This window comes from Leptinotarsa decemlineata, unplaced genomic scaffold (assembly GCF_025532065.1).
Source record: "Leptinotarsa decemlineata unplaced genomic scaffold, Ldec_3_MD MMD2_tig00000882_RagTag_RagTag, whole genome shotgun sequence".
Taxonomy (NCBI): domain Eukaryota; kingdom Metazoa; phylum Arthropoda; class Insecta; order Coleoptera; family Chrysomelidae; genus Leptinotarsa; species Leptinotarsa decemlineata.
The window spans coordinates 12884228-12909751 of record NW_027412556.1 but is presented as its reverse complement, the minus strand read 5'-3'; the positions used below and the strand labels follow the sequence as shown (position 1 = coordinate 12909751).

General features: G+C 33.9%; 3 protein-coding genes across 4 annotated transcripts in view; 1 reads left to right on the top strand and 2 right to left on the bottom strand.

The window, feature by feature from the left end:
- Nucleotides 1-2325, bottom strand: part of LOC111516537 (uncharacterized) — a 116260-nt gene extending 113935 nt beyond the window's left edge. Inside the window, exon 1 of the mRNA XM_074175038.1 lies at nt 2137-2325. Within this exon, the coding sequence (XP_074031139.1) occupies nt 2137-2186 (50 nt within the window). The 5' untranslated portion in view covers nt 2187-2325. The remainder of the gene's footprint in view (nt 1-2136) is intronic.
- A 947-nt stretch (nt 2326-3272) lies between these two features.
- mRF1 (mitochondrial translation release factor 1) lies at nt 3273-4680 on the bottom strand. 2 transcript variants are annotated; one of them, XM_074175042.1, is made up of 2 exons: nt 4015-4680; nt 3273-3951 (listed from the first exon to the last, which is right to left on the bottom strand). In XM_074175042.1, exons 1-2 carry the CDS (start codon nt 4547-4549, stop codon nt 3293-3295), a joined length of 1194 nt encoding a protein of 397 aa, XP_074031143.1. In that variant the 5' UTR covers nt 4550-4680; the 3' UTR covers nt 3273-3292. The 2 variants fall into 2 exon arrangements, with proteins under 2 accessions (XP_074031143.1, XP_023028249.2); XM_023172481.2 differs by having other exon boundaries at nt 4024-4680.
- Nucleotides 4681-7471: 2791 nt separating this feature from the next.
- On the top strand, nt 7472-24305 carry Gnf1 (Germ line transcription factor 1). The gene is made up of 12 exons (XM_074175041.1): nt 7472-7629; nt 7681-8347; nt 8404-8558; nt 12435-12558; nt 12614-13417; nt 16422-16568; nt 16897-17120; nt 19255-19601; nt 19655-19909; nt 23420-23633; nt 23685-23864; nt 24023-24305. Exons 1-12 carry the CDS (start codon nt 7621-7623, stop codon nt 24122-24124), a joined length of 3228 nt encoding a protein of 1075 aa, XP_074031142.1. The 5' UTR covers nt 7472-7620; the 3' UTR covers nt 24125-24305.
- Nucleotides 24306-25524: the final 1219 nt, after the last annotated feature.

The window sequence follows — 25524 nt, the reverse complement described above, 5'->3', positions numbered from 1 at the left end:
CTTTCACATATCCCTTTTTCCCTCTCTCCACTTCATCGGTTTTAGCGGGAGCTGACCGTTTGGCGAAAGTTGGTCGTGTTCCGCTAGATTATAGGTTTCCATATGTTGCGTGTCTCTACGCTAAGTTGACTGAATGCATTGTTGGACAACATATATGCGACTTCTTTGAATTTTCTCCTAAACCAGTGTTCCTCCTTGTGGATGATTTCAACTTGAGACCACTTGATGTTATGTTGATGAGTCCAAACATGCTCTGCTATTCCTGATTTGCTGGTTTCTCCTCGCTGTGTGTGTTTCTTGTGTTCAGCAATGCGAACTTTCAATGGCCTCTTAGTTTCACCGATATAGGTTTTTCCGCACTCACAAGGTATCCGGTAAATGCAATTCTTGGAATAACGAAAACCAGGCCATCAAACGCGGAGGAATAAGTCCATTTATCACCCGAAGACGATTGTGGATATTAAAAATCGAAACGTCGTGAAGTAACTTGACTTGGAAACTTTTAATTTTTTATTTTCACTTCTTGTTAATAACTTTGAATTTTCATTTCTTGTTAATATTTCAATTTTTAATTGTTGCTTGTATTTTAGTTCATTGTAATTCAAACTAATGAAATAAAGGCTAACTTCTCATCGTCACTTGTTACTGGATGATTGTTAATTTTTCAGCATATACCTGTCCATTGGAAAGTAAGGAGTTCAACTCATAATTAATAATTGGCACTTCCTAATTGTTACTTCCTACATGCTAATCAACTGTGCATAAATTCACCATTACATGTTAAAATCCTCAAGACAATGCCTCAAGTTTCTTGCAGTGCCCTCTATGATGGAACAGATAAAAGAAAATTCCACCAGGAATAACAGGTTTCTTCAAATTATTTTGAAAAAGGATAATCAGTTGGGAGTCAAAAACAGAATCTTTATTCTACATAATATCAAACATAAAGAAATTAGTAAAGTAATAAAAAATAGAAGGGGATATTAACGATCATCAACTTAGGATTATCCCAAATTCATCAGTAGTTGATATTAAGAAAATAAATGTATAGGGACATTTTGTACCTACTGTTCTTTAATGAAAAATTCTTGTTCTCAAGCCAGTGTAGAGTGATCTTATCAGAAATCTGACTTGGTAACAGTAAATTAGGTCTGTATCTACTCAATAATCAATGTGTCTATGGTGTATATTTTATAAATGAAAAATAATATTTTATGTGGATGACTGACACTGACTACAGATGATGGGGCAAGAAAGCTAGAATTAGCTTACAGCCCAGCTCAGCACATAACGTGTAGAAAAAATAAATTTCATTGTATGATTCTATAAACAAAGTTCTTAACAATTATTACGACATTAATGTGTTTAATACCTTACATACACATAATGACACAGTGTCAGTGTTCACTGTTGCATAAAGAGAGATTGAAACATATATCCCAATAAACAATAAGGAACATGAAATAATTACTTAGACTCAAGAGAAAATTTTTGAGGATGCAAGATAATCAGATTTTACCTCTCCAGCCTGCTTCTTTGTATGTATCTGAAATATGTGGTCTCTATACACAAACCACTCTTTCTCCCACTCCCAACAGACAGTATTCAACAAAAAATAAACTATTCAAGTAACACTTCATTGCGAGACACCTTAAGAAGCTATTGTATAGTGAAACTCGTGTTGCGGTTTAACAAATTGTTCAGTGGAAATCTCACATTAAAGTGTTACTTACTATGAATATGACCTGGTAGATAAGAAGCCTGTTTAGGTCTTGTTTGAGATTTGACTAAAAAAGACTATCAGAGTTTAGGAAACCCTCAGGACCAGAGGCCCATTCTGTCCCATCCCCCAGTCCTTCACTATTATAAACTACGAAAATCTTTTCGAAAGCCTCGTTATCATGAAGCCGATCCTTCGCATTTATTTATAAACACCAAAAGCCACAGCACTTTGTTTTGATGCAAGAAAGAATTCAAATATATACCTACTAAAATAACCTTTTCTAATTCAGGGACTAGGAATAACTACTCAAATGAACCTATCACGACATGAAAAACAGTTTGAAGTCACTGAAAACACAGTTCCTATTTTTGTTGGGATTTCATGAAATCAGATATAAAAAAGCTGTTACATACATGTCAGCAATGTTCACTGAGCATTCCGATTCGATATTTTTCTCTTCCATATTTTCAAAAAGTTTTCTGAATTAACACTTCACAAAGACAGACAATAAAACAAACACAATTAAAAGTACTAAAGTACCCAAAATTAAAAACTGCCGTTAACGGTTTGAATTTAATTTACTTCAGAATATGACAAGTGTTTGATTCGCTGTCACTTTATAGCGTCTGGAGACAGCAGCAACTTAAAATGATCATTTTCTTCAGATTCTTATGTAATGATGGTCAGGTGATGTGATTCAAGGTCACGTTATACCCTATTCTGATATATCACGTTTAAATACAGAACAGTGTTTGCCACAAATATCAGAATGACATTTTTATGACTATAACTTCTCCACTTTGACTACAGAACAGTATGATGGCAACATTAAATGAACATTTCTAAATAAACTTCATGATGATTTATTATGTGTAAATATGATTTTTACCAAAAAGCATTTTGTCTGTGGTTTTTTCGTAACAACTATCTTCGCGTTTATATTGAATATATGAAAATCAAAAGTCGGTGTCATGTGTGACGTCATTAGTTATGAATAAAGAATGGTTGGTTAATCGGCTGGCAGAGACATCTGTTAATAATAGCCTATTGCAATGTCTATAAAAAAAACAAGACTCAAAATATTTATGTGAGCGGTGATTGATTGCAGAGGCTGCCAGCGTTAAATGCGCCTACTACCTATTAACCTAGCTGCCAATGCTACTCTAATCGGAGGTCGGACTGGAGACTAGATTTAAGAACCAAAAAATAAAAAATCAAGTGTATTATTATGTCACCTGTTATATTAAAATTCTACTGTCTTATTCCTCATTTTCTTATTTCTAGATCCACTTTTTCTCTAAGCTACTACTATTTCTCAAGAAATCATGCCTACTACACTGAAAATGAGAACTCTTGACTGTGGAACATTATTTAATTAGCAGCCCCCTTTTTTACCTTAAGGGACTTGTAATTATGGCATCACTATACTTATTACTTTTTGTTAATATATTTCAATTACAAAATCTATAGCAACTCCAAAAATGGGATTATATCTAAAAATTCAATTCGAATTTGTTTTCCTTTGATGAAATGACATAAAATTCATCAATGAAATAAAACAACTATTTTTTATGTGTCTTTAACAATACTCAATAGATTCTCTACACAATAATGTTCATCAAGCTCCTGAATCAAATTGTCTAAAGGTTCACCACCCAGGAAAAACACTTTCATATTATGTAAATTAGCCCCAATCCTATGATCGGTTATGCGATCCTGATTGAAGTTATAGGTTCTAATTTTTTCATTTCTATTCTTAGTCCTGACTTGACTTTTTCTTGTAGCTTCAATATCCGCGTTTTGCGCATCTAGCTTTTTCTGATACAAAATCGCTTTCAGACGAGCCATTGCCATCTTCTTATTCTTGATTTGCGACCTGTCCACTTGACACTCTACAGCCACACCTGTAGGAAGATGGACTATTCTGACAGCACTGTCAGTTGTATTCACGTGTTGACCCCCCGCACCAGTGGAACGCTTTGTTTCAATTTTCAAATCATTTGGGTTGATGCTTACTTCAATATCTGTGGGCTGGGGTAGAGCTATAACGGAAGCAGTACTGGTGTGAACTCGTCCTGCTTTCTCTGTTGCAGGAGTGCGTTGGACTCTATGCACACCCGCTTCGTGTTTGATGTATCGATACACCGATGGACCATTTATCAAGGCTGTGGCATACCTGATACCACCTAAGTCAGTTTCAACATAATCCGCAATTTCTACTTCCCAACCTGAAAGGGAATAATTTTTAAGAGATTAGTTTTTGATAAAAAAAAAACTTTCCAACACCGTACAAAGAATACCTTTGTATTCAGCATATTTGCAGTACATCTCAAATAGTTCTTTAGCAAACAACATTGCTTCTTGACCTCCGACTCCTGATTGCACTTCTAGAACAATGGCATCACATATATCTTCTTTGTTGGTAGGTATCAGAGCCTGTAGGAGTTTCTCATCAACTTCTTTTATTTGGCCCTCTAAAACGCTCTTCTCCTCTTCAACTAATTTCCGCATTTCATTGTCATTTTCCGACAATAAATCCTTCAAGTTATCTATATTATGAACTATATTCCTGCGGTCTTCTAATAATTGCATTACTGGTTGCAGTTCTATCCACCTGCTTCGGTGTGTGTTTGATTGGTTAAGTAACTCATACTCCTTCTCGAGTTTCTTGATATAGTTATTCAAAGATGTTCCATTCAACTCCAAATTGATGTTATAAGGAGACAGATTACAGTAAAATTTATTGAAAAAATGTTTGGGAACGTTCCTGCAGCTCCGTAAATTTAAAGGAAAAGCAAATAAAGATGCACATTTCAGAAAACTCATTTTTCTGACTGTAGATAATAATACATAATACTTATATTAATTCTCATTACTATTATCCTACAATTTAATGTCATAACCTAAAAAATCCTGCTGTCAACAACATTCAATCATTCTGTATCCCCACTCCCCACTCACACAGAATACTTCAATTGACAAGTTCTAGAAACCAACATTTGTCTTAAGTTAAAATGCTAGCGCGCAATGTTGTTGATAATGAAACCATGTTATTGCAGTTCCTTTGAAACATTCAACAAAACCTAACGTATACCTGCTAACTCTAAACATAGTACGAAATTGAAGAAAATTCATTGAATCTTTCGACATTCTCTTGCATAGATATAAGAATCGAAAGTATACAATGGAATGGGGAAAAATAATACATTTATAAATCCAGTAAATTACACATAAATAGGACAACAGCTGTCTGACAATTGAACTTATCAAGATCCATTTCACTTTTCAAATTCGACGTTTCGTCTCCGAGAAACAGTTGGAAACAGGGCCGTCGCCCTCTGATTTTTCGACTTGGGAAAAAGTTGGGAAATTTTGGGCCGTGAAGATAGAAAAAAATAATAGTAAAAAAATGAATGAAAAATAAAAAAAAATGAGAGAAAAGAAAGGGGGAGGTAATAAGAAAAGGGAAAGAACCGGGAGAAGGTTGGGATTTCCAAAAATGCATTACTTTTAGAGATCCCATACTTTGAAATTCTGAGTTGTTGAAAATTTCAAAAAATTTTAATTTCTCCCAAGTAAGAGAACAGTCCTGAACAGTCCACAAATTTTGAAGTGACAATTTTACAAAATTCCCAACTTTTCGCTGTTTTTTCGACTTGAAAAAGTTAGGAAATTTCTGGTCGTGAAGATAGAAAAAATAATAGTATAAAACAGTAAGCACAATATTATTTAAGTGTTGTTTCCTTTCATTTGTATTGAATATTCCTATACATGGTGGATATAGTGGAAGACCAAGGACCTTGGTCCAAAGTAGAATATTTCACATTATTATTTTTATAATTACCAAAATTTATTTTTGTTTGTGCATACCCCAACGAGCATAAGCATTCAGCCAATCTTTGGATAGCTAAGAAAAAAAATTAATATATTATAGTAGTAACTAATCCCTCGGCTTTCATTGTTTCGAAAGTTGGGAAATTTTGCTGGTGGGGTTGGTTGGAAAAAATCACTGTAATAAGTAATAAGCTACCTTTTTCTACATCCGTACTCTAACAATACACTTATATGACCATAATCCGTTTCATAATGATATCCATTATGATACAGATTTTTCATAACGATACAAATTATCAACCAATAGAAACCCATAATTTTTCAATCAAGAATCCTGTTCCTTTGTTTGTCCTAGATTCTAACCTAAGTAACTAATTGCTTTATTTGTCAAAATCAGTTTTCATATTACCTACCTATATTATCAAAATGTCTGAAAACAGCGATATAGAAGAAATACCATCGACTCCAATATTTTTAAAAGATCAGATTAATTACAGTTGTTGTATTCAATATAAATATAATTAGAATCTTTATAGTTTTTATATATCCATGATAATACCATTAAGTTTGTGTTTTTTTTTTAAATATGAGTTAATTACTGTAAATGTGTTCAATACAAATATATATTTATAGTTTTTCATTATTTATCGGGTTTAGAAAAAATAGCGTATGCAACTCTCATGTAATGGTTATTAATACACTCGCATATACCATACAAAACTCGCCTTCGGCTCGTTTCGTATCCCGGTTAATGCTCGTGTCTTAATAACCATCATAACATGATCGTTGCATAATATACTATTTTGGCAACAACTTCAATAATGAGGTATAAAACTATTCGGAAGATCGTAAATTTCGAAACGTCATTTAAATATAAGCTCTAGAATGCTCTAATTCAAAAAGCTTCAGTTCAGCAGAATTTCTTCCATATTTTCTATGTTCTTCCTCCTCATCTTGGAAACATCGTATTTATAAGGATGAGTAGAGGCAAAAATGACATCTCCCTTTATAAAGACGTCATCTATGGGATCTACAGAAATTTCAATTCTGGAATATCAAAGATAAACGAAGCTCTCCATGACGGTTAGTTGCAAAGCCGAGCTTTGACATTGATCGCAGAACGATATTCGTCCACTGTTTTCACTACAGCTTTCACTGCAAGTCAATTAGATGACATAGCGTCTTCGTGTTCCAACTCTAGATAGCGCTGTTTTGAGCACCATATTTCTCATAAGTGGTAGTAGGTTGAAACTTAGTTCTTCGAATTTCAAAGATAAACTACATTGAATTACGAATTCCATGATCGGTATCAAAGCTTCGCTTTGGGAGCTTCGTTTATCTTTGACATTCGAGGAAAAAGTATTCGGTCGAACCCATACATGAAATCGACAGAAAGGGAGATGTCATCGTCTCTATGCAGACTTGTTCTTTAATGATAGTCGAGTCCAGCAATGTATGTGGCCCAGCCTAACTCCACTGATGAAACCTACGTCAAATCGAAACCACGCTGTCTGGTGTTGCATTACAATTGAGATGTCTTTGATCTCTTATTCAAGACTTAAATAGGATTATTGAATTTCTAATAACTTGAAAATGAAGAACACTTTCTGAATTGAAACTAGAACTAACTCTTGTAAATAATTTAATAAATGTCATTTTTGAAACGATATTGGCCGTTATAGCATATTTTCATCTGAGGAATATCCAAAATTTCTATTGATTATTTCTGAAACTGTCCCCGCCTTCCCTCTCTGACGTTCGAAAAATATATAGATATTATTTTTACTCGACAAAAATCACTGAAAACTATAAAAATTTATTGAAAACCGCTTGACACGTTTTAATAGTTGAAACTCACTTGATGTATGATGTATATTTATGTGCCAAATATGTTTCTGGTCTCTAGACGCTTTCGTTTGAATATGCATCTCATAAATCCCGCCAAGATGAAAAGAAGTGGCAAATGAATGGTTATGGTCCGGCATGTTATATGTCAATATTTAAAATTATAGTAAACAAATAAATACCTTTTGTGGTTTGTTAATCAGGATCATCTTTACGATATGTCAAAAGTATGCCAAATTAATATTCGTCTGTTTAAATTATACCGCCTATTTTTGCAGGATATCAGATCATATTTTTCCGCTGTGGTAAAGAAAACTGGTAGTGGAGTGCAGCCTGCTATTACTAAAACCAAAGACAAAAAAGCCAAACGATTGATAGATTCGGAGGATGATGATATTATCGAGTGCACTCCGGAAAAATCTAAATCCAAACTCAAAAAAGAATCCAGTGGTAAGCGAAAGGCAGTCTTGGTTCTTAGTTCTGATTCTGAAGAAGAAACCAAAAAGGAAATCAAGAAAAAGCCGAAAGAAAAGGAGGAGAACCTTCGTCCTGTAAATATAGATGAAGTTTTTGGCAACGCGCCTATCAAACAGAGTAAGGTGGTGCCAGTTCCTAAAGTTGAACAAAAAGAAACTGAGGAACAACCCAAAAGTAAGAAAAAGAAAACTAAGAAAAAGGTCAATCCGGAAATTGGAATACATGCAGATGAAGATTTTGAAAAAACACTCTTGGATTTGGACGACGATTTTCTCATAGAAAATGTTGATATTTTAGATAAAACGGTCGATGAGGCCTTGAATAAGGACAAAGACTCTCTTGGAAATGAAAATGAAGAAGCTGTAAACATAACTGTAGAGAAAAAATCTTCATCTGAGTCAATTATTGCAAACGAAGATAAGTCTGAAACTAAAAAAGAAAAGAAAAGGCAGCGTAAAAATTCTGAAGGTAATAAGTTTGAATCATATATTTAGTAAAGTGATTCACTTACTTATAATGTTTAGGTTCAACTCCAAAAAGGCCTAAACTTGAACATAGTGATTCAGGTATTGATCCCGATCAGGAAAGGTTTGAGAAAAAACGGTACTCGGCTATGTTATATCAAAAATATAAAAATAGAGGAGGACCTAAACATCACGGAGAAAAAGAATTGCCTAAGGTAAATTTTAAATAGATTTTGTTGTAACATACTTACATTTTTTTTCTGCTGATCATGAAACAAGTCAAAATATTCAAGTAGCAACTACTTACTTTCAGTATTCATATGATGAATATTAAAAAGATACAGGAAAGAAGTTTTTGGCTTTCTAGTACTCCATCTTGATACAAAAAGAAGGATGAGGGAGTCTTCCAAAGAAAGGAAGGAAGTAACTCTATACATGGAAGACTCCCTCATCCTTCTTTTTGTATCAAGATGGAGTAGTAGAAAGCCAAAAACTTTCTTTCCCAAAAATTAATCACTCCTAAAAAATATAACCCCTTCAATTCAAAAAAGATACGATTCTTCAAAATTATATTCTTTTGCGATAAAAACCCATAAAATTACACCTTCCCTTTTATGATTCCATTCTGTACGTTTCACTTGCCAAACCAAGTTTTCCAATCAGAATATTATTTTCAAATTTTATTTTCTTTGATATTTATATGCTGTTACTTACAAAAAGAACAATTTTTAGACTAGATGACATTATCACATTATACCTACAAATAGACAATGTCTAATTTTGATGGCTTTGATAAGATAAGAATTGAAAACATTACTTTCTTGAAAGTAATAATCAAAAAATGATAGGAATAGATACAATTTTTTGTCAAGAAGATTAAAACTGTTGACATGATCATGGTCATATTGTTCTCATTCTGGAAATTTTTCTAAGGGATCTCACTCGGGAACTGTTAAATTTATTTGGAAATGTATATCTGTATTCAAACTGATTCTTTTTTTTTTAATCTGATGATGTATTTTCATCATCATAGGTTATTAATATATTCGAGGTGTGCATCCGAAGAAGCTTCTGTTTTACTAATTTTTATGACCAAAATGGGGCTTCTGAACAATATATTATTTTTAATCTTTGAAGCTTGTGAATCCTAAAGCTGAATGACCTGAAAATTCTAAGTTTAGATTAATGATCAGCAACCAAAAATATGTTAGTTTCAAATTGTATTCTTGAAGGACCTATATAAGAAAACAATTACCAAAGTCTACTATGTTAAATCAAATCATCTCTCTGTATCTGTACAGTAGGGAGGGTGAGTGTAAGCCCACGCACTTAGGCCACATGTGACCCATTGTACATCCTCCCGAGGAGTTGTCCTCCTAGGTCGTCGTCCATCCTGTCCTTTCCAGGAAGGTGGACAGGTCGCTGGGAGACATCTCCTTTATATCGGCAGGTGTAGGCCAAGACTCGCCGAACACACACTCTCTTATTGACGATAACTCCGGGCACTCGCACAGGACATGCCTGACAGTCTCATCTTCCTGTTCACACATCCTGCATAGAGGTGTGTCCACTAGCCCCATATTATGTAAATCAAATCAAAGCATGCTTTATTATCTGAAGAATAGAATTCTTATTGACAAAGCTTCTAAATATAATAGTACATAAATCCTTACTGCTTAAAATGAGCAGGAAGTCATGATAATTAAATAAAATTAAAATTATGCAAACCAATATGGATTGTCGGATGTTAAAAGTGGATGTACTTAATGTATATATACAGTCATGTTACTAAAAAATATTTTCACAACAATACAGTAGAATAGATATAAAACCAGTTTTCCCTAATTTATTCTATATCAATTGGTTAATAATAATTTTTTAATTTTATCTGATAATTCTATCTGCGAAACAGGAATTTTTGATCCCTGTATTGCTGATCATGCAGGGCAATTTATTACAATATCCACCTATCCTGATGATTGCATAAAAAACACTGTGAATAGATGTATAACAAAAAAAAAGGATTGAACTCTCTATAAGTAGCTTTAGAATCAGTTGATTGGAAGGTGACTTATGACGAAAACAGCAACATAAATAAAATAGCAGAATTTATTAACATAACTTACAGTTCTCCTGTAAATCAAGTTTGCCCACTGAAACAAATCGATACCAGGGACAAAAGACGAGTAACATTTTTCAACGATAAATTAAAACAAATGAGAGAAAACCTCCAGGCGTTGAATAGTATTAGAGCTGCAACTGGAAGGCCTGAACATGACAATGCATTTAAAATTTACAAAAAGCAATACCGGAGCGCTATACAAAATGCCGAAAGAAATCCATATTATAATTTCATTAATGAATCAAGTAATAAATCCAAGGACGCTTGGAAGTTAATTAACTACGAGCGAAATTTAAACAAAAACTTTCAGCCTCAAGCAGCATTTCCCCTGATGAATATAACATATTTTTTACAAATATAGCTGAACAAACTGTAAAATATCTACCTTCCTGCAATATTAATGCTCTAACTTACATTTTTACACTCCCCAAACCTAATACTTTCATATTCCTTAGTCCAGTTACTGAGGTTGAAGTTAAACAAGCAATAATTAAATTAAAAAAACTCTGCTTGCTTGGACATACACAGCTTAAACAGTAGAATGATTAAAGAAACCCTACACCTTGACTCTGGTCAATCGACTGTTCTTTTCAACCGTTGCCTCTGTGAAGGAGTATTTCTAGACATCTTCAAAACAAGTAAAGTTATTCCCATATTCAAAAAGGGTGATCTAAATATTCCAGACAACTATAGACTCATACCTATCATTCCTATATTTGGTAAAATTTTTGAGATGCTAATTAAAGATTGCTTAATTTCCTTTTTAAATGCTCATTCAGTATGTAATAAAAATCAATTTGGATTTAGGTCTAACAAATCGACAACCCAAGCTGTGATGGCTATAGTTGATACAATAATAGAGAATATCAAAAAGGGGCTAATGTCTGCTCTAACTCTATGTGATCTAAGTAAGGCTTTTGGCAGTGTAAATCATGATCTCCTACTAGGTGAATTGGAATATTGCGGGATACGTGGCAGAGCTTTAGAGCTAATGAAAACCTACTTGTGTGGGAGAAAACAAGTTGTTTATACATCTGGAAATTCTAGCACATGTAGATCTACTTTGCACGGTGTACCACAAGGGTCAATACTGGGACCAACTCTTTTTGTGGTATATATTAATGATATTTATTTCCTACTCCCAAGCTTATCTTTATGTTATGCAGATGATGTATCAATGGTAGAAGCAGACTCAAATGTTAACGGCTCAATGGACCTATGTTCTAGAATAGATAATGATGCTGAAACTTGGTTTACTTCAAATTATCTCAAACTAAACATGGATAAGACACAGAAAATTATAATATTATCAAATAGGCAACTAACGAAGAAGCAACATGTAGATTTATTGGGGTTTAAAATTGATGACATGTTAAATTGGGAAGCACATGTTGCTGGTCTGTGTAAAAAACTTTCTACACAACTGTTCCTACTAAAACAGAGAACACTATCGTCCTCCATTTCAAAAACTGAAAATTGTACCCTTGCCATGTATTTTCATACTCTATAACATTTTAGAGATTCACAAAAATAATACTTAGTACCTTACAAATGCTGACTTTCATAATTACCCTACTCGAAGAGGTGCACACCTGAGGACTCAATTTTATAGACTGGATCTTTCAGTTCGAAATTCACTCACCTTACATTTATACAATAAAATACCAACAGATATTACCGGTCTAAGTTACAACCGTTTCAAGGCTAGAGTTAAGCACTCACTATTAAGGTACTGTTTCTACTCCATCGACGAATATTTGAATTGTGAGACATTAATATTTTAATATGTTACATGTGTTTTTTATAATTTTTTTTTGCATAATAATTGTTTTAGATGTAATCAGCGTGTATAGCAATAACTATCGTTCAATTATTGTTATTTTTGTTTGTCAGTTTGACTCGTTACTATTGTACTTTTGTAGTTAATGTGATGAAATAAACATATTCTATTCTATATGTGGTATTTTAGGGCAAACCTGACTGTTTGAAAAATCTCACATTCCTTCGTACTGGAATACTAGACTCTTTGGAAGGAGAAGAATTTGAAAATTTGGTTAAAGAGCATGGTGGAAAGGTGGTACATGGTGTTTCCAGTAATTATCATGATTTTTCAATATCCCTATTTGTTTTAAACCTATGTCATTGCAGGAAAAGTGAACTATCTTGTTGTTGGTGAAGATCCAGGTCCGGTTAAGCTCGATAAAGCTAGGGGTCTCAATATACCAGAGATCAATGAAGACGAATTCTTAGATATGATTTTGGTGAAGTCCGGCATGAAAGCCAAGTTTTCAAAAATGATCTCCGATGTTTCCATTGAATCAGGTATCGCCACTGAAGAAGAACCTGAAAAAAGCAAAACTAAAGAAATCAAGAAGGAGGAAAAAGTGAGAAGCAAGTCTAAAGATAAGTCGTCCAAAGAAGAAGCAAAAGAAAAGATTTCTGAATCTAAAAAATTAGCAGAAAACAAAGATAGTGAAAAATCCAAAATTCATTCATCGAAGCCTAAAGAAAAAGCTTCTTCTAGAGAATCTCCGAAAGAAAAAAATGTAGAAAACAAGGAGAGTAAAAATTCTAAAAGCAATTCATCAAAACCTAAAGAAAAAACTGATTCTAGAGTATCTCATGAAGAACAACATAAACTGAAAGATACTCCTAGTGAAAAAAGTAAACCTTTCAAATCTGAAGACTTACCACAAATTGATCGTCCCAAGACAGCGACTTCGGATGACTGTATGTCTTGGACGGAGAAGTACAAACCAAAAGACTTAAAGGGAATAATTGGGCAGCAGGGCGATAGCAGTAATATGAGTAAATTGCAGAAATGGTTGAAAAACTGGTACAGAAACCAACTTCCAGAAGTACGTAAGAAAATACCTAGGCCTTCGCCTTGGGCTAAGAATGACGATGGAGCTTTTTACAAAGCTGCATTATTAAGTGGCCCCCCTGGAGTAGGTAAATGATTCATAATTTCTAGTTTGTGTTTTTTTAACAAGAAGAAAAAATAATCTATTGATTAGACTTAGACGGATGTATGAACTTTAATGTGAAGATCTGCGAAAAATTTTCACTGACCCAGAAAAAAATTAATATTCCTTCATTATTTGAACTAAAGTATTGCATTCAAACAAGCACTCTTCCCAAACATCAGAATTGCAATATTCTTCTCTACGGGGGTTTCGCCAACCAAGTTGGCGTCTTCAGGAGATGAAAAAAAAAATTAGTTCTCTTGGGAAAATGCTTCTTTTTGATTTATTCTACACCAGAGGTTCCAGTTTTATTTTTATTACTTTATCAAAAAGTATATATATGAAATTTAATCCAGTTCATGAAATATTTTTTACAATACTTGGTAGTTTTTTTCTTAATGAGCTGTGATGGATGTCTTCAATATCTGCTTACCCACTTACTTTGTATAACTACTTATATAAAATTGTGAGTTCTTTGAGAAAAGAAATCATATATTATTGGTGATAATAATACAACCCAAGTTCTTGATAATATGACATTTTTAAATTTAATATTCCTGAGAGTTCATTTTGTTTGAAAGTTAAAAAAACGTTTTCCACATAATACAGACTATTTGAATAGATTGAAGAATATTTGGTAAAATGTACTTTTTATCAAATGAAATGAGATAATTTTTTTTTTGTTCAAAGTATGAACTTATTCAAAAATATTTTAAACGGTGACGAGAAAAACGTCAATGGTCTTATAACTAGAATATTGTATATTAAAGTTACTAGTAAAAACACATCACATTGAAATCAAATTTAAAACTCATAACAGTAGCAATTTTTTCTATTAAGAACTTTTTTAGCCTTGATTTGAAGACTATGAAAACATTTTCTTTGAAAGACATGTTTTTGTGGTGAACTAAATACTTTCTGTTTTTTGGGTTTATATCCTTCCACAATCTGAAAAATAAAAGCTGAAAATAATAACAATTATATTAAGCAAAAAATCCTGAAATAGAATACAAGTAAAAATTGAACAATTGAACAAAAAAATAAAAAGTCAAGAGATTCCAAGCCAAGTTACTTCATGACGTTTCGATTGTTGGTATCCACAATCGTCTTCGGGTGATGACTGGACTGAATCCTCCGAGAGATGACTATTTATGGGTCAATCGAGTACTTTCACTTTCTCCTTTTTCCGCTTCACTGGTTTAGTGGGAAATGACCTTTTGGCGGGAGTTGGCCATTTTTCGTTTGATGATGGGTTTCCATATGTTGCGTATCTCTACGCTAGCTTGGCTGAATACGTTGTTGGACAACATCTATGCGGCTTCTTTGAATTTCCTCCTAAACCAATGTTCCTCTCTGTGTATGATCTCAGCTTGGGACCACTTGATATTATGTTGATGGGTCCAAACATGTTCTGCTACTCCTGATTTGCTGGTTTCCTCTCGCTGTATTTCTTGTGCTCGGCAATGCGAACATTCAATGGCGTCTTAGTTTCACTGATATAGGATTTTCCGCACTCACAGGGTATCCGGTGAATGCAATTCTTGGAATCGCAGTCCGCGTTTGGTGGCCTGGTTTTCGTGAGGCTGCTATGGATAGTGTTTCCGGATCTGAAGCAGGCTCTGATGTTGTACTTGGAACCAATTCTTCTTATCTTTTCCGATAGTCCTCTGATGTAGGGAAGTGCAAGCACTGTTTGTGACAGCTGTTGTACATGTTGTACGACAGCCGTCACAACCAGTACATGTACAGCCGTACATGTTGTAACAACGTATTCAGCCAAGCTTATGGGTCATTCGAGTACTTTCACTTTCTCCGCTTTTCTTTTTCGCTTTACTGGTTTAGTGGGAGATGACCGTTTGGCGGGAGTTGGCCATTTTTCACTTGATGATGGGTTTCCATATGTTGCGTATCTCTACGCTAGCTTGGCTGAATACGTTGTTGAACAACATGTACAACTTTGGCTTAAAGACACCAGGAGCCTCACAAGGAAGGGAAGCTGTCACAACCAGTGCTTGCACTTCCCTACATCAGAGGACTATCGGAAAGGATAAGAAGAATTGGTTCCAAGTACAACATCAGAACCTGCTTTAGATCCGGAAATACTATCTGTAGCAGCCTCACGAAAACCATGCCACCAAAAGCGGACTGCGATTCCAAGAATTGCATTTACTGAATACCCTGTGATTGCGGAAAATCCTAAATCAGTGAAACTAAGAGGCCATTGAATGTTCGCATTGCCGAGCACAAGAAACACAGCGAAGGGAAACCAGCAAATCAGGAATAGCAGAACATGTTTGGACCCATCAACATAACATCGAGTAGTTCCAAGCTGAAATCGTACACAGAGAGGAACATTGGTTTAGGAGGAAATTCAAAGAAGCCGCATACATGTTGTCCAACAACGTATTCAGCCAAGCTAGCGTAGAGATACGCAACATATGGAAACCCATCATCAAGCGAAAAATGGTCAACTCCCGCCAAACGGTCATCTCCCACTAAACCAGTGAAGCGGAAAAAGGAAAGCGGGATTTCAAATCATTTTATATAATATCAGACAATGAAAGTCCGAACTAATGAAAATATATTGCTATTATTATTATTATATAGATAACATTACAGTGTTTAACTTTATATTGTTTTTACCATAGTTCAGAAAAGTTTGTCAACTGGAACTTGTCTTCCTAAGATAATAAATGTATTTTTCTCTCAAAATGCACCATAACATTAAACAAATAATGAATGATATATACAGCATATATTATACATTATAATTAACATGTTTGAGCGCTCATGAAAATGCCAATAAATACCCTTTCACATTTGAATTTCCAGAATTGAATTATGAGTGCATACCAATATATAAACAATTAGAGACTAATTCATAAATATATTTGGGGCAGCCCCAGTTACACTTCTGATGAAGACATAAAAAATTCGGAAAAAACCCCTTTTTTGTTTTTTTTTTTTCAATCAAATAATCATTATTCTAGGAAAAACAACAACAGCCACTTTGGTATCTAAAGACATGGGCTTCGATGTAGTTGAATTCAATGCGTCCGACACCAGGAGTAAAAGATTATTGCATGAAGAGGTGTCTCAGTTATTGAGTACCACAACTATCGCTGGATTTGCTGCTGGTAAGAACTCTTATCTGAAAAATAAGTAGTTACAGTATAGATTTATAAGTATTTGGATAAGTTGTTAAGAATTATAAATGCTAGACAATGCAATGACACATGCAATGATATGCAACACTTGCAATGATAATTTAAACTATAAAAGTAAATGCTGCTTAAATATTAGAAATACTGTTTGGGAATGTACAATATTATTTCAGTGTATTCAATATTTATTCCATTCTACCTTCAAAAAATAAAAAAACTTAAAAGTTTTGTAGTTCGTCTTCTCCTGTATTCATATTATATGAATAGACTAATTGGGTTTTTTAAAATTTGTCTTTTTAAGGCAAAAAGACAACTGACAAAAAACGCGTTCTCTTGATGGACGAAGTTGATGGAATGGCTGGCAACGAAGATAGAGGAGGAATTCAAGAACTGATCAACCTCATAAAAAATACCAGCATTCCCATAATTTGCATGTGTAATGACAGAAACCACCAGAAAATGAGGTCGTTGGTCAATTATTGCTTCGATCTGAGGTTTAACAAACCTCGACCTGAACAAATCAGGGTAAGATTTATTGTGTAATTTAAAATTTTCCAAAATCTCTTCAGGTATTGAAAGTAATGTCAAAAGTCACACTCCCAACTTAAAAAATATCAAAGGACAATATTAATGAGAGATTAAGTAGTGTAATCCGGCTCGAAAGACCAAAACATTTTTTTTTTTTTTATAACTCAGAAACCGACAGGTTTTTACATTAACTTCCTATACAAAATTACTACTGCCGTGCTAAGACAGAAGGTCGTAACTAACCAAAAATTTCATTTCAAGGTTTTCGAATATTTCGCTTCTATTGAACACAACCTATCCAAGGGACAAAGTCAGAATGTCGTTCCTTCAGTCTAAATACCTAAAATAACATTCACTATTTGTCGTATCTCGAGAATATCAAGCGGTTATTAAATAAAGTATCATATCTGGTTGATGCTAAGTCATGTCGTCCTATCTGACAGTTGAGACTTCTCTTATTGCTATTCATATAGAATTTGATAAGCAAATACATGGTCGAATTGTCCTATCTGCCCTGCACTGAGTCAGATTGTCGTAACACTGCTTTGAAATTCCATATACGACTTTTGAACTTAGGTTGACTTCAATTGAAATAAGATGAGTACAAAATCTGGCTGAAAATGTGATACTTACGCCTGTTCAATTTAACAGTTGTTGAAAATTGTTTTTGAAAACGAGAAAATTAACAATTTCACATTGCAACTGAACTTTGGTGAATATATTCAGGTGCTGGAAGGTCACAATCTGACATAATATCAGCTTTCAATAAATTTCTATTATCACACAGAGATGCCAAAGAAATAACACTTTGGATGGATAATTGTGCAGCCCAGAATAAAAACTGGGCTCTGTACTGTTTTTTAGTTCACTTCATTAATTCTGAATGTACAACAATAAATTTACTGAAACTCAAATATCTTCAAACTGGTCACACTTTCATGAGTGCTGACTATTTACATCACCCAGTGAAAAAGTCGTTAAAACAGAAGGGCAAAGTCGTAGATTTTGAAGACTATAAAACTTGTGTTCAAATATCAAATAGTGGAGTACGACCTGCATTCATATGGATGTAGATGACAGATTCAACCTAAAAATAAAAAAAAACGGAGCCAAAACCTCTATTATCTATGTTTTGTGAAGTACATTTCGTGAGAGGTTCCAAAAAACTATTTTACAAAACAAAGTTTGATGGAGAGCGAATTGAATTGTGGTTCCTAACTTCGAAAGCTCTGAAAGAAGGAATAGCTCGGCCGCAAATCAGATCCACTCTGAAAGGAATGAACCCAACTCGAAAACATAACTTGATTCAGAAATTACAAGGTATGTCTGTACCCAAAAATAGACTCAAGTTTTGGGAGGAGTTACCGGAGACTGAAGAAGAAACCGGATTAGATTGAAGTTTTTTAATAAAATACTTCAATTATCAAAAACTGACTTTACTGATTTTCCATTCTCAGTTCTCACGAAATATTGTGAATACATGATTTTTTGTTTCCAATTAATCCTAATAAACATCACTTATTCATTTGGTCAGTTCATTTCCCAAGTCGATATGTCGTATATGATTCTTCCAAAGGCAAAAAGTCGTATCTCTCACAAGAATATGACTCAAGTTCATTTCATGGTGTAGCATTATAACTTAGTCCAAAAGTCGTATCTGTCAAAGTCATCAAATCCTCTTGAATAGTAATATTTAAAATGTCAAACTATTGAATCATTAACGACTCACCACACTAAACGACAGTTCTCCAAAAAGTAAATTCTGAATACAATAAACACTGATATTCCAATTAGATTTACTAATCTCCAAATAACTCAAAACTCTTGCAAAACTAGATACGACCTCTTGTCTAAGCACGGCAGTATAGGTCTGATATAGAAATAGTTTTGTAGAGTCTCGCAGGGATCTATATTAAGACTTCTAGAGTTTGTCATTGATATTATATACTGTATTTAAAATCGCAGCTTTGAAAAATTAGTTTTAGCTTTTACTCAACATCAATGCTGTCTATAAATTGAAATTATGCACTTTTCTGCATTCGAATACGAAAAACTATTAACGTTTCACTTTGAAATATACAGAATGAATGATTATGGACACTGATGAGTGTTTTGTATTGTTTTTTACCAGGGAGCAATGATGTCCATCTGTTTCAAAGAAGGTATCAAAATCCCTCCTGCTGCCCTTTCGGAAATAATCACAGGTACCGGATGCGACATTCGGCAGACTTTGAACCACTTGGCAATGTGGTCAGCGGACGAGAAAAATCTGTCTTTGGACACTGTTCAGAAAGAGACGAAATCTTCGAAGAAAGATACGATTTTGGGACCGTGGGAGGTTATCAAGATGGTTTTCAGCCAGTCCGAACACAAAGATATGACTGTAGCCGATAGATCCAGGCTGTTCTTTTACGATTACAGTTTAGGGCCGCTGTTTGTACAGGAGAATTATTTGAACGTAACCACTAATTGTCCAAGGCAAGTGTTTACCATGAATTTTTTATGTAATTGTAACTCTAATCTATTTTTAGAAAAGACATTATGAAGCGAGTGGCTCTTGCCGCTGACGCTATCAGCATGGGAGATTTGATAGATTCCAAAATAAGAGGTTCGAATAATTGGTCCCTTCTGGAAAGTCAGGCCATATATTCGTCAGTGCTTCCGGGATTTTACATGTCCGGATCTATTAGTGGCAGAATTAATTTTCCGGGCTGGTTAGGAAAGAATTCGTCTGCCAATAAACACAAGAGGATGCTCAGCGAGCTACAAGTTCACACCAGAATAAGGTAAGGTCAATTTTTTGTCTAATTTCTTCCTTAACCTCAAATTTTCATTTTATTTGATTCGTTAAATGTAGTATTTTTTTTTATGCCGTCCGTTTTAATGATTATTCTTTAATTATAATGATCTATTGACATTAGACCTAAAAGAAATTTTCGCCGCTTGAAAATTTGATGTCAAAAGGTATAAAAAAAAATTTCAATGTACACGTGTATGCTGTCTGTTCAAAAAAATAAGGTGGTTTTTCATATTTTTCAAAAAATATTTATTTATCAAATTCTATTTTGTCCATTTCAAAGTCTTCCACCTCAAATTAAATACACTTGTGCCAGCGTTTTTTCCAATCCTCAAAACAGTTTTGATATGCACTTTTTGGTAGGTATGTCCTTGAGCTCTCTTATCGATTCAGTTTTCATATTCTCAATCATCGCAAAACGCCACCCTTTCATGAGTCTCTTCAATCTTGGGAACAGGAGAAACTCACAGGGGACCAAATCTGGTGAATACGGTGGCTAAGGCATGATTACGGTGTTGTGTTTGGCAAAAAAATTAAGAACAAGCAATGACAAGTGAGCAGGTGCATTATTGTGATATAAAAGCCATAAATTGTTTTTCCAGAATAACAATTGGACTTTGGTTTCGATGTCATAACCATATACCCATGATTCGTAACAGTTGTGCCAGTTATGACCCTTTTAAGCAAATCTGAATCGCCCTTGACATCATTCAACAATTCCTGAGCAATGCTCATGCGACGTCTTTTTTGGTCAAATTTCAGCAATTTTGAAACGAACTTCACTGCCACTTGCTTCATGCTCAAAATTTTGGGAAAAATTGCCAACTGGTATGCCGACATCCTCAGTAAGCACGCGAAATTTGAACATTCACCTTATTTTTTTTAATTAACACGCTTTTTTTATTATTATTAACTTCACCTGTATGTTTGTTTGTTTGTAACTCTTCTTTTCATTTCATATTTATTCCCGTTTGAATGCTCGGGATCTGTATTTGTCAGAATTATCGACATTATTGCTTGATCTATTCGCGGGCAGATGGCGCTCTCGTAACCTCCTTGATATAGAAATAGAAATAGAAATATTCATTTACCAATATTTGATACAATAGTGTACATTTGGCACGTCAATTGAATACAATAGAATCATGTAAGAAAATAAATGATGAAAAGACAGATTGAAAACTGAATCGTCACATTTTTACACATAAAAATATTTCAAAAATATGATTGTATAATATAACTTGTACTTGTAAAATTCACAGAAAAACAGGTGTGTATGGGACAAAACAAAATATTTACAATACATTTCTTTGATAGGCAAAGGAACACAGTAAAATAAAATAATACAGTTATAGTACTTATAGAAAGTTTTTAAATGCAGCTGTTTTATGCCCAGGTATCGACAATAATTTTTTATGTCGTGTATCGTACATGTGCCTTTCCGCAGAGGTATTTAAAGAAAGCATATTAATTTTTGCGTACACCAGACATTTATAGATGTAAATCTAGGTACCGTAAAAATATTATTATTTATAAAAATTTCTTTACAGCTATCTAAGCGATTTACATTGAAAATTAGTCTCAGTAATCTTTTCTGAGCAACAAAGACGCGCTGTAAATTACTCGATCGTCCCCAGATTAATATATTCAATGAAATATGTGAATAAGCTAAAGCATAGTACACATTTAAAAGACCCTTTTTGGCAATTATGTCTTTAAGCTGTAAAATGGCAAAATAAGCTTTATTAAGCAGCTTGCAGAGGTGGTCAATGTGTGGTTCCCATGTTAACTTGCTGTCAATAAAGGTGCCAAGAAACTTAGTTGTTTCAGATTAAACAAAATTACAGCCGGGTGTTAATGGTCTCCTTAGGTTATAATTCATAAAAACCGTTTTCCTATGGTTAAAAATGTTATTTCTTCGACACCACGCATATACTTCGTCAAGCGTTACCTGAGTTTTGTGGTAAAGCTCCTCCTCAGTAACACCTGACACAGTAACAGTGACATTATTGCTTGATCTATTCGCGGGCAGATGGCGCTGTACGTAACATCCTTGATATAATTCGAACATGTATTTCTTCATTTAATAAAAGTATTTTTTTTATTAACACGCGCGCCTGCTGCTTTATTTGTAACCCTCCTTTGCGCGCCTGCTGCCTGGGGCTTGGTAGTTTATTTTCAGGCTACCTCTCCGGAATCGGAAAATATCAATGGTTGTTTTTCTAAACAATATACGGCTCATTGATCTCAAAGTTTAGATAAAATAAATATAGTTTAAACAAACTAAACACGCTTTTATAGCATACGAAACTGAATAAGGAAAAATAAATGTAGTTTTAAAAAACTAAAAAACACGTTTTTAAAGAACATCGAACTAAAAAGTTAAAAATATGTTTTTTTAAATTATCGTGAAACAATAACGAACGAAAAATACTTGTATTATTGTGAAAAAAAAAGTGGGCACTTGGTGCCATATTTTTTGTATATCAAGCGCCCGTCGCTTTTTTCACAATAATACTAGTATTTTTCGTTCGTTATTGTTTTAAGCTTATTTTTTTTTTAATTATTTTTAACCTTTCAGTTTGATGTTCTTTAAAAGCGTGTTTTTATTTTTTCAAACTATATTTATTTTTAATTGTTTCGTTTTGTATGCTATAAAAGCGTTTTTTTAGCCTCTTAAAACTATGTTTATTTAACAGACAGACCATTGTGGATATTAACAATCGAAACGTTATGAAGTAACTTGGTTTGAAATATTTTTTAATTTCATTCAATTGTTAAATTTTTTGCTTATTTTTATTTGATTGTAATTTCATTTCAGGTTTTATTGCTTAAAATAATTGATATTTTCAACTATTCATTTTAATTTTATTTATTATTTAATAGATTTCAAATCATATTAGACAATGGAAATCCGAACTAGTAAAATTCACCATGAAATTTGTCGACCACTTTCAAACAATAAAAAAGCTCTCGTAAACACAAAATTATAGTCTGTTCACCTAACAGATGCAGTTGTGAAAGAGCTTGGTTTTTTCACAGGTCCAGTATTATTGGTCGACAGATTTTAGCCTTCTAACTGTTTTCACTCAGGCAAACAAATTTTATCTGCTGTTTTTAATTTAGTCAACTTACATTTTCACCCTTACTTGTGACGTTATGTTTGTATATTTTCCATTAATTTCTATCAAAAACTACTAAACAGATGGTGGTGCGACAATTTTTGTGTATATTCAAAGTAACTGGCAAATTGGTTCTGAATGTTAGGTTTCAATGTTATTGTGTAATCTGGACGTTAACTTTGTAGGCACAAAAAGAGTATGAGAATACTCCATCTATTCGGTAAACGGACTGTAGCTAATATTACATGCCTACTTTTTTTTCAGGTATACTACATGAGGAATCCAGCATGTTATTTTTAAAGTGTCATATTTTGTTTTTTCAAATGATCAAATCATCTGTGTATTAATAACATATTCCTATTCATATCGAATTTTAGCACTTCTGGGAACAAGATGGCTATGAAACTGGACTATTTACTACCCCTGCGAAACGCCATAATACTTCCTTTGAAAAAATATGGTACAGATGGAATACATCAAGCTATTCAAGTAATGAAAGCCTACAATCTGCTGAGAGAAGATTTGACGAATCTCATTGAACTTTGTCAGTGGAAAGACGCTAAGAACCCCTTCAACGATATCGACGCCAAGGTGAGAAATCTTCGATTCTTCTTCTGGCATGCTTGATGATTGTCGTTTCAGGTCAAATCCGCTTTTACGAGGGCTTACAACAAAGAAACCCCTCTGTTGCCTTTTGCTCCAGGAGCCGGATTTTCAAAGAAGAAAATGAGCAGCGAAGAGGCCGATTTGTTGGATACTGAGGATTTTGAAGAGTCTGACACCGAGGAGAAAGACGATGTCACTGCTGATACTATGATTAAGGTAATGGTTAGTTTGTTTTGCTGGTTGTAGGGAATGTTTTTTCGGTTCGTATTTTTCTATCGTTTTGAACATTACCAGTAAAAATTCATTTTCTGATTTGAACAGTGTTTGTATTTGTCAGTGTTTTGATCTTTTTATAATTTTTAATTTTTTTCCAGGTCAAAACTAAAGCAGATAAGAGTAAGAAAGAGAGCGCCAAAGCCAGTACTAGCAAGGGAAAAGAAACTTCAAAAAGCAAAACAAAAACAAAGAAGAAATAAATTGAAATCTCGTAATTGTTTATGCTATATTGAATCTTCAAGGAAACATTTTTGAACTGCTGATATTTTTGTCGTCTCATCTGTAATAATTTTATTTTTTTTACAAAAACAATGTCGGTGTTTATTTCCGAAAACGTTGTACGTAGTTTACGTTTTGTTGCTTATTATATATTTTTTGTAATTTGTAGTTTTTTTAATAACATTATATATGTATTGAAAACACTGTTTCCTATACCAGACCAAAACTACTGTCTCTCGTCATCTCCTGATGATATGCAATATTCGTTAGCAAAATGCGCAGTATTTTTGTTCTGGTGTGTGAAAAGATTCATTTAATGCCAGAGGTTTCAAATTTTTAATGAATCACATATGGAATTCAATGTCCGCTGCGGATATTTTTGTGAATTCATAAATATTGTGTTTCAAAAGATGTTAATTTCTACAATTTTATCACAAAATATAAAATTGAAATAAATCTTAATATATATGGCTGCATCGGCAACACTGACAGAAGAGTCTCCAACCAGACTATGATCTTGAGCTTGCTGTCCGTAAATCAGATCCAGCCTCATTCCTCTCCAAATATCATCGTCACACAAGCCGCATGATAAGCTTCGAAAACACCAAAACCATTTGCCACTGAAAAACTCTCCAGGCCGGGATGAACCGCGAAGCATTTGAAATTGAAAAACGTCCCAACTGCCTAAACAAACGAGATGATTCTCAAAGATTACCTCATTCAAGATCATTAATGTCACGCCTACATTGCACACCTCGTTCCTGCAAGTTTATCCCCCTCCACTCGTCCACCAAACCCTTGCCTCTCCACCTACCATTTTGTAATTACGTGTGTCAGCTACCTGACAGAAAAACAACAACTAACCGTATAGGCAGCCTTGTCTACCTATTAAAAAACCTAATTAAATAGAGAAGTACTACCAGAACTGAATTTTTTTGATATCCAAAAAAAAGTTTTGACTTGACAATTGACGATTACCATTTATTGTTTTCAGTTTCGTATGGGCATCACCCCTCACTTCTGAATATTTAATATATGTACATATGTACATTCAGTCAATCAGCCGATGTGTGAGTCGATAGTTCATCGCTCGATTTTCACTTGCTATCGTCCAACCCGAGTTAGGAATCACAAGGTAAAAGGTAAGACTTCGATTGTCTTTAGCTCGCACAAGTTTCGACTTCTGAGGGTTGCCGTTTATAGGGGTGCGACAGCTGGTTAACGAAAAAAAAACATTTTAAAACATGTTTTTTCCAAGAATGTGATGAGGTGGTTACGAGGTAGGTCATAAATATACAAATCGTAATATGTAAATTTTATCTGGTGAGATTTGAGAAAGTACTTATGAAACTTCCCAAATAGAAAAATATCTAGGAGAGTT